Source organism: Procambarus clarkii, chromosome 5 (assembly GCF_040958095.1).
Source record: "Procambarus clarkii isolate CNS0578487 chromosome 5, FALCON_Pclarkii_2.0, whole genome shotgun sequence".
Classification (NCBI taxonomy): Eukaryota; Metazoa; Arthropoda; class Malacostraca; order Decapoda; family Cambaridae; genus Procambarus; species Procambarus clarkii.
Window position 1 is genome coordinate 21,637,102 of NC_091154.1, and position 8,252 is coordinate 21,645,353.

General features: G+C 47.3%; 1 protein-coding gene across 2 annotated transcripts in view; it reads right to left on the minus strand.

Annotated features, from left to right (window-relative positions):
* LOC123763897 (huntingtin-interacting protein 1) overlaps positions 1-8,252 on the minus strand; it is a 95,871-nt gene that overhangs the window by 37,930 nt on the left and 49,689 nt on the right. For both annotated transcript variants that reach the window (XM_069339941.1, XM_045751204.2), the window contains exon 5: positions 1,543-1,689. In XM_069339941.1, the coding sequence (XP_069196042.1) occupies positions 1,543-1,689 (147 nt within the window). The remainder of the gene's footprint in view (positions 1-1,542; positions 1,690-8,252) is intronic.

Below are 8,252 nucleotides of genomic sequence, written 5' to 3' on the forward strand. Positions count from 1 at the left end.
ATGGTCAGTGTTAGAACCTGATCTAATGGTTAGTGTTAGAACCTGATCTAATGGTCAGTGTTAGAACCTGATCTAATGGTTAGTGTTGTACCTGATCTAATGGTTAGTGTTGAACCTGATCTAATGGTTAATGTTGTACCTGATCTAATGGTCAGTGTTAGAACTTGATCTAATGGTCAGTGTTAGAACCTGATCTAATGGTCAGTGTTAGAACCTGATCTAATAGTTAGTGTTGAACCTGACCTAATGGGTAGTGTTGAACTTGATCTAATGGTCAGTGTTAGAACCTGATCTAATGGTCAGTGTTAGAACCTGATCTAATGGGTAGTGTTGAACCTGATCTAATGGTTAGTGTTGAACCTGATCTAATGGTTAGTGTTGAACCTGGTCTAATGGTTAGTGTTAGAACCTGATCTAATGGTTAGTGTTAGAAACTGATCTAATGGTCAGTGTTAGAACCTGATCTAATGGTCAGTGTTAGAACCTGATCTAATGGTTAGTGTTGAACCTGATCTAATGGTCAGTGTTAGAACCTGATCTAATGGTTAGTGTTAGAACCTGATCTAATGGTCAGTGTTAGAACCTGATCTAATGGTTAGTGTTGAACCTGATCTAATGGTCAGTGTTAGAACCTGATCTAATGGTTAGTGTTGATCCTGATCTAATGGTCAGTGTTAGAACCTGATCTAATGGTTAGTGTTAGAACCTGATCTAATGGTCAGTGTTAGAACCTGATCTAATGGTTAGTGTTGAACCTGATCTAATGGTCAGTGTTAGAACCTGATCTAATGGTTAGTGTTAGAACCTGATCTAATGGTCAGTGTTAGAACCTGATCTAATGGTTAGTGTTGAACCTGATCTAATGGTCAGTGTTAGAACCTGATCTAATGGTTAGTGTTGAACCTGATCTAATGGTCAGTGTTAGAACCTGATCTAATGGTTAGTGTTAGAACCTTATCTAATGGTCAGTGTTAGAACCTGATCTAATGGTTAGTGTTGAACCTGATCTAATGGTTAGTGTTGAACCTGATCTAATGGTCAGTGTTGAACCTGATCTAATGGTCAGTGTTAGAACCTGATCTAATGGTCAGCGTTAGAACCTTGTATAATGATTATTGAACAGTTGCATTAGGTGAAAGGAAATGTACCCGGACGTCTCTATCCTGACACGGGAATCGAACCCGCGACTTATCGCTTATGAGCCATTAAGTAACCACAACAATAATAATAATAACAATAACAATGATAATAAAAATAATAATAGCAATAATAATAATAATAATAATAATAATAATAATAATAATAATAATAATAATAATAATAATAATAATAATAATATCAGCACAGCGTAAGATGTGGAATAAACAGTTAAAAACTAAGACTTGAAAGAAATTGGGATAAATATTTTTTTTTTAAATCACAAAATCGTCAAATTAAACGAAACTAGACATTAACAACATAAATCTAAGCCTACAACGAAAGCCAAACCAGTAAAGACAACGATATTTGTTTACACTGAAGAGAGTTACGTGAGAGACAGACCTTGATGAAGCTTGTTGAGGAGCGCGAGAGTCATGTCGTACAGGCAAGACGACTCTTGTATACAGGGAACCAGCGGGGCCAGGAGGCACTCCCTGTGGCCAGGTTTACTAGTGCTGCCTGGAGCTGCTCCCTTCACGGACAGTATCACTGTAAGGACGGTAAACAGTGTTAGGCTACAGTCAGCTATACTGCTGCCTGCAGCTGCTTCCCTCACGGACAGTATCACTGTAAGGACGGTAAACAGTGTTAAGCTACTGACGGTCACTGTATACTTTAAACTTACAGTGATAAAGCTGTGAAAGAACAGAAACAGTGAAACAACTTACAAACGGCAACTGAATTCAACAGCTTCTTTTCATCAATTGGTGCAAACCTTGCCAGAAAAATCCCAGAGACCCAGAAACACGTTACTACATATCTCACCGGCAGCTATCCTAACTCTCTACTCCTTTTACCAGCCAGCCCGACAGACATTATATCCATAATTCAATCACTTAAAACCAAAGCTGGGAACATTAGTGAAATACCATCTATGGTATATAAGTGCTGCTCTTGCTCTTGCATCATCCATAGCTCTGCTATTCAACAAATCTCTAAAGTGTCACACTTTTCCTGATATTCTTAAACAAGAAAGAGTAACGCCAGCTCATAAAGGAGGCGAGACAGCTGACATAGACAATTACAGACCAATATCAAATCTACCTATACTCACAAAGATTTTTTTCTTTACAAACAGCTCTTTTCTTACCTTGTAAAATTCAACGTATTATTAAGTCCCTGCCAGTTTGGCTTCCGTTCCCAAAAGAGTACCAACGATGCCATTATTAGTCTGCTTGACTTAATCTACTCAGCCCTTGACAAAAATGAATTTCCGATTGAACTCTTCATTGACCTGAGCCTTTGATACTGTTAACCATAACTACCTCTTACTTAAACTTCACCATTATGGAATCCGAGGTATTGCTCTGGACTATATTCGTTCCTATCTTAGTGACAGACACCAGTATGTAGCCATCAATGATATAACCTTCCCCACTCTGCCTTTATCAATTGGGGTGCCATAGGGCAGCATCCTAGGATCTCTCCTATTTTACCTGAGGACCACCAACACTAGTGGCCTCGATGAGGACAGGAAACCGACGGATTGTCAAAGCTTAATAAAAGGTTAATAAACTTCATGTAACCTACCTTACCCCCTAAATATCAACCCATGTCTTGCTAAATATCAACCCATTGTTTTTAAACAATGCTGTCTGTTGACCAACTTGTTTAACTGCTGATTTCCACCATGTTCCCCCCCCCCCTCCCCCCCCCCCTCCCCCCCCCCCTTTTCACTTTTTTAACTCAATTTATGCTTTCATCTCAATTAGTATTAAGTTTTAGTCTAAGTATTTTTAAATTTTTTCCCCACACCTTGCCCAAAACGCTGTGCATATTAGAGACTTTAGGCTTTGTATGCACTTGCTCCATCTATAAATCCAAAATTGTGTTTGTAATTCATTTTGTATGGATGTGCTTTTACCTGAATAAATATTTGATTTGTTTTTATGTTATTTGAGCTAATTTCATTGTAATTGTTTATATACATCAATGATTTGCCAAATGTTTCCAATATTCTTAAACCTATATTCCCCTCCGTGGTGCCTCCTTGCCGTGGTGAGGGGCTCACGTACACCTCCCTGGGACCGGTGTGGGTTGCCTTTGCCCCCTCTTTGGGTGGTGTACGTGCTGAAGGGCACCACATAGGGGCCTTGTGAGCCATCGGACTACCTGCTGGAGGGGCCACCCTGAGTGGATGGTTGGGTGTCCAGGCTGGGGCGATAGGGGAACTGGGGTCTTAGCACCAGTGTGGGAGAATGGACGATGTAGTAGGACTCCCCTGTTGAAAAGGGGGAGCACCGCTGGGAACGACGCACCCTTCCTGCACTGGCCCACGCTCGGCCTCCCTGGCTGCCCTGGTAGGTGGTATCCCTTGGTTCCAGGTCCCAAACTTTTGAAATTGTTTGCTGCATAGATGACGACACGACTTCTCTTACCCAGGCTCATGGAGTGGGCAACCAGGCCCCTGAGTCGGACCGTCCTGGAAGACCGGGCTCTGTAGCCCCCGCTACAGGGCCCGGTTTAAGCCCAGACCGGACTTTTCCCTCCCTCCTCTGTGGTTGGGTCGAGCCCCAAGCCTGCTGTGGTGACCGCCTTGTCCACTACTGCGCCTTTTGACCCGTCTCTCTCTCAAGGTTCTCATCGCCGTCCCCGCCACGGCCGCTCTGTTATGCACCCTTCCCATACTAATTCGTACCATACTTTGTTTGGTCCTGCTACATGGACTAAGTACTTTGACCTCCAACCTTTGGATTCAACTCCTCCTGACGATTTTTCCCTTCATAGGCATCTTGTAGATTCAGTAGATGCCTCTGTTACCTTTAACTACACCCGTCTTGGTACCCGTGTCGTTGCTGCTCCTTCTCAGGATGCAGCCACTTGCTTGGCCGCCTTATCCTGCATTGGCGAGACCCCTGTTCGGGTCTCAAAGAATGCTCGGTTGAATACCAGTGTGGGCACTGTTCTCCCGCACCACGTTGTGACTGGTGTTAGTAATCTAAAAGACTGCCACAAGGATATCAAGCATATCCTGGAGGCCCAGGGTCATTCTGTCCTCCAGGTGGATACGTTTACTCGTCCCCCTTGTGGTCATCGCCGTCTGCCCCTTCGGGTTGGGAAGGTTACCTTTGATAGTCGGACCCTTCCGCCCTCTGTCATTCTTGCTGGTGCCAGATGCTCCGCTCAGGAGTATATTCCGTCTCCTCGGCTCTGCAATAAGTGCTGGAGGTTTAGGCATGGTGCCCTCAAGTGCTCTAGTCCTGTCTCCCTCTGTCCCATGTGTGGAGGCGAGAGTCACTCTTAAGTTGGAGTGCACTTCTCCCCAGGCCCGCTGCCTCAATTGCGGTGAGGCCCACCCTACCTTCTCCCGCACGTGTATACGTAACAAACTTGAGGCAGCTGTTCTCAACTTGAAGCACCGAGACCGTTTGTCTTTTCCTGAGGCTCGGCGCCAAGTTCATCGTCTCCCCTCTTTCGCTGGTCTCTTATGCTCACGTGGTGCGCTCTTCCTCTCCTCGTCCTTCCCACCTTCCTCAGTCTCACAACCGTTTCCAAGCCTTAAACCCGGACATGCCCACCACCTCCTCCCCTGTTTCCTTCCGTTCTCTCCCGGAGGGTCCCCCTCCTAATTCTCTGTCTAGGGTTCCCCTTCTTTCTACCTAGTCTATCATGTCTCCTGTGTCTTCTTTCTCCTCTCCCTCTGGTCCTCCTTCCCATCCTTCTTCCCCGTCTCTTGGCTCTCCACGCCACCTGACTGTGCAGGCCCATGTCTATCGCTCTTCCGGTGGTCAGATTGTTCGCTCTCGCTCTTCTTCTCCTATTGAGACGCTGGAGTCTGTTGCCCAGTACATTGCTGCTGGGATGCCTGTCTCTTTGAGTCAGAAGCGGAAACCTGGCTCCTCTCCTTCCTCCTCCCCGGTAGGTAAGAAGGCTTCGCTTTCTTCTTCGCCCCTATCTCTGATTCTATCATTCCTTCCCCTCCCGCTTCGGTGGTAGAGCCCCCTGTTCCTACTGTGAAGGTTTCTTTCGCCCCCGGTTCCGTCTCGGTTACTGCCCTTGCTGAGGGCAAGGGCAGTCCCCTCTTTCTGCCCCTCCTTCTCCTGCTCTCCTTGCCCGCCCCTCTCGGTTGTCTCCTCCTCCTCCTCCTCCTCCAATTCCTCCCCCTCCTCCAGACCCTGCTTGTCCACCTCTGGTCTGTCCTCCTGCTTCTTTCCCTCTTCTTTATTCAGTTTACCCATGCCCTTTAACCCTGACTTCGCTGACCCTGATCCTGACCCTGTTCTTCTTTAACGTGCTGTGTTCCTTTTTAACCTTTCTTTTTTCTTTGCTCTCTGTTGCTATCCTTTCTCTTTTTGTCGATGTCTATTCTTCAGTGAAACATCCGTGGATATTACGCCAATTTCCTTGACCTCCAACTTCTAATTTCACAGCTTTTGCCCCTTTGTGTCTGTCTCCAGGAGCCGATGCTTGGTGCTCGTCCTGGTCCCCCCTCCCCCCCCCCCCCAGCTGTAGATGGGGCCCATAACTCTTCTGCTCTCTTGATTCGCTTGGACGTTCCCTTCGTCCCCCTTACTTTTTTCATCGCTTCTCCACTGTTTTGCTGCCCGTGTCTTATGGTACACAGTTTGTTCCATTTATCTCCCCCCCTAGTGCCCCGCTTTCTCTTCCCGATCTTAAACACCTCCCAGACTCCTTGCCAGAGCCTGTGCTTCTGCTGGGTGATTTTAATTGTCGTCATGGCTTCTGGGGTGATGTGCTGACAAACACCCGGGGTCACCTCCTTGATCCTTTCATCCTCTCTTCTTCCCTGTCTCTACTGAATTCTGATGAGGCCACTCATTTGGACTCTCGGAGTTGCTCCCTTTCATGTCTCGATCTTTCTCTGCGCTCGTCATCCCTTTCCTTAGATTTCGGGTGGCGGGTCCTTGATGACCTCCATGGCAGTGACCATTTTCCTATCCTTGTTACTTTTTTCTCTTTTCACCCTCCTCATCTCCTTCCCTAGGTGGCGGTTTGCCGAGGCTGACTGGCGCCTCTTTACTCTCCCGTGCTACTATTTCCGACCTCTCCGATCTGCCTCTCCCTCGCGCCCTCCTTCTTTTTCATGACACTGTCTTTGACGCTGCCCTCCGCTCTATTCCTCGCTCTTCCTCTCGGGGAACGCGAAAGTGCGTTCCCTGGTGGAATGTGGACTGTGCTCGGGCTCTCCGCTGTAAGCGTGCAGCCTGGAAGAAGCATCGCCGCAGACAGTTGAGTCTTTTCTTCTGTTTCGGAAGGAAAGTTCAGTGGCCAATAGGACCATCCGTGCGAGTAAACATGCATGCTGGATGTCTTATGTCTCCACCGTTACGTCCGAAACTCCTCTGCCACTGGTCTGGAAGCGTATCCGCAAGATAGCGGGTAAGTTCATTCCCGATGTCTTGCCGGTCCTTCGCCTCCATGGTGCTTTTGTGGCGGACCCGTTGTAGGTCGCGACCGAACTGGGTTCCCACTTTTCATCTGTTAATTCTGGTTCTCATCTTCCCCAATCCTTCCTTCTTCATAAGCCTATTCTTGAATCTCGCCATTTAGATTTCGGTACCCATCTTTGCCTTCCCTATAACGATGCCTTCTCTCTCTCTGAGCTTAAGTCTGCCCTGGCCCTCTGCGGTTCTACGGCGGCAGGCTCCGATGGTATTCATTATGAAATGCTTCGCCATCTCCCTCCGTGCACGTCTCAGTATTTACTGAGTCTGTACAGTCGGGTCTGGGAGTCGTCGTCAGTCCCTGAGGACTGGCTCGATGCTGTTGTCCTCCCTGTTCGGAAACCAGGGTCTCTCGGGTCATCCCCCCAAGGACTTCTGCCCTATTGCCCACACGAGTTGTGTTTGCAAGCTCTTTGAACGTATGGTTAACGTTCGTTTGATGTGGTTCTTAGAACACTATCACCACCTCTCCCCTTTCTCAATTTGGTTTTCGCAAGTGCCGCAGCACAACGGATGTCTTGGTGAACTTGGAGGTCTATATTCGTACTGCTTTTGCTCCGAAGACCTCCGTTGTTGCCGTCCTTTTTGACCTGGAAAGGCTTACGACACTTCCTGGCGGTATCATATTCTGTCTCAACTACATTCTTATGGCCTTCGTGGGAATCTCCCTCTCTTTCTCCAGAGTTTTCTCTCTCGTCGTTCCTTTCGTGTGAGGCTTGGTACCACTCTCTGTGCCCCTTTTCGGCAGTATGAGGGTGTACCCCAGGGTAGTGTTCTGAGCACTACTCTTTTTCTAGTTGCTCTCAAAGGTCTTCTTTCCTCTCTTCCTTCTGGCGTTTTTTCCGCTTTCTATGTTGACGATCTTACTCTTTGCTGTCGGGGTGATGATTCGCCTCTCCTTCAACAGCGGCTTTAACTTGCGATTGATGCCGTGTAGTCTTGGGCTACTGATCATTTCTTCAAGTTCTCTGTGTTTAAGGCTTGTGCTATGACTTTTACTCGAAAGCATGTCGTTCTTCGTCCCTCTTTGTCGCTTTATGGTCATCCCATTGTGTACAGGGATTCCGCTAAGCATTTGGGGTTAGTCTTTGACACTCGTTTGTCTTGGTCAGCCCATGTCTCTTACCTCCGAGTTGAATGTTCTAAGGCCCTTAACCTACTTAAGGTTTTGTCCCTTACTTCTTCGGGAGCGGATAGGCGCATGCTCCCCTATTTGTACTCCTCTCTGGTCCTGTCTAAACTCAATTATGGTTGCCCTGCATACTCTTCTGCTTCACCTACTCTTCGCTGTCTTGATGCTTTGCACCAAACTGGGTTGCGTCTCAGCTCTGGTGCCTTTCGTTCGATTTCCGCCCTCAGTTTGTATGTTGACACTGGCTTCCTCTCTCTCCAGGACCGCCGTGATCGCTACTGTCTTCGCTATCTTGCACGGTCCTTACAACATCCTTCCTCTTGCCTCTGTCGTGCTTTAACTTTTACCCTTCCTGTGGTTCCTGTTCCTCTTCATCACCTCCCTCTTTCTGTCCGTCTATCTCGCTTACAGGGTTCTCTTTCCGTTCGTATTTCTAATGTTTCTCCTCGTGTTGTTCCTTCCTTGCCTCCGTGGAGAGTCCCCCTTCCAAAGTTTTGTACATCCTTGACCCGCAT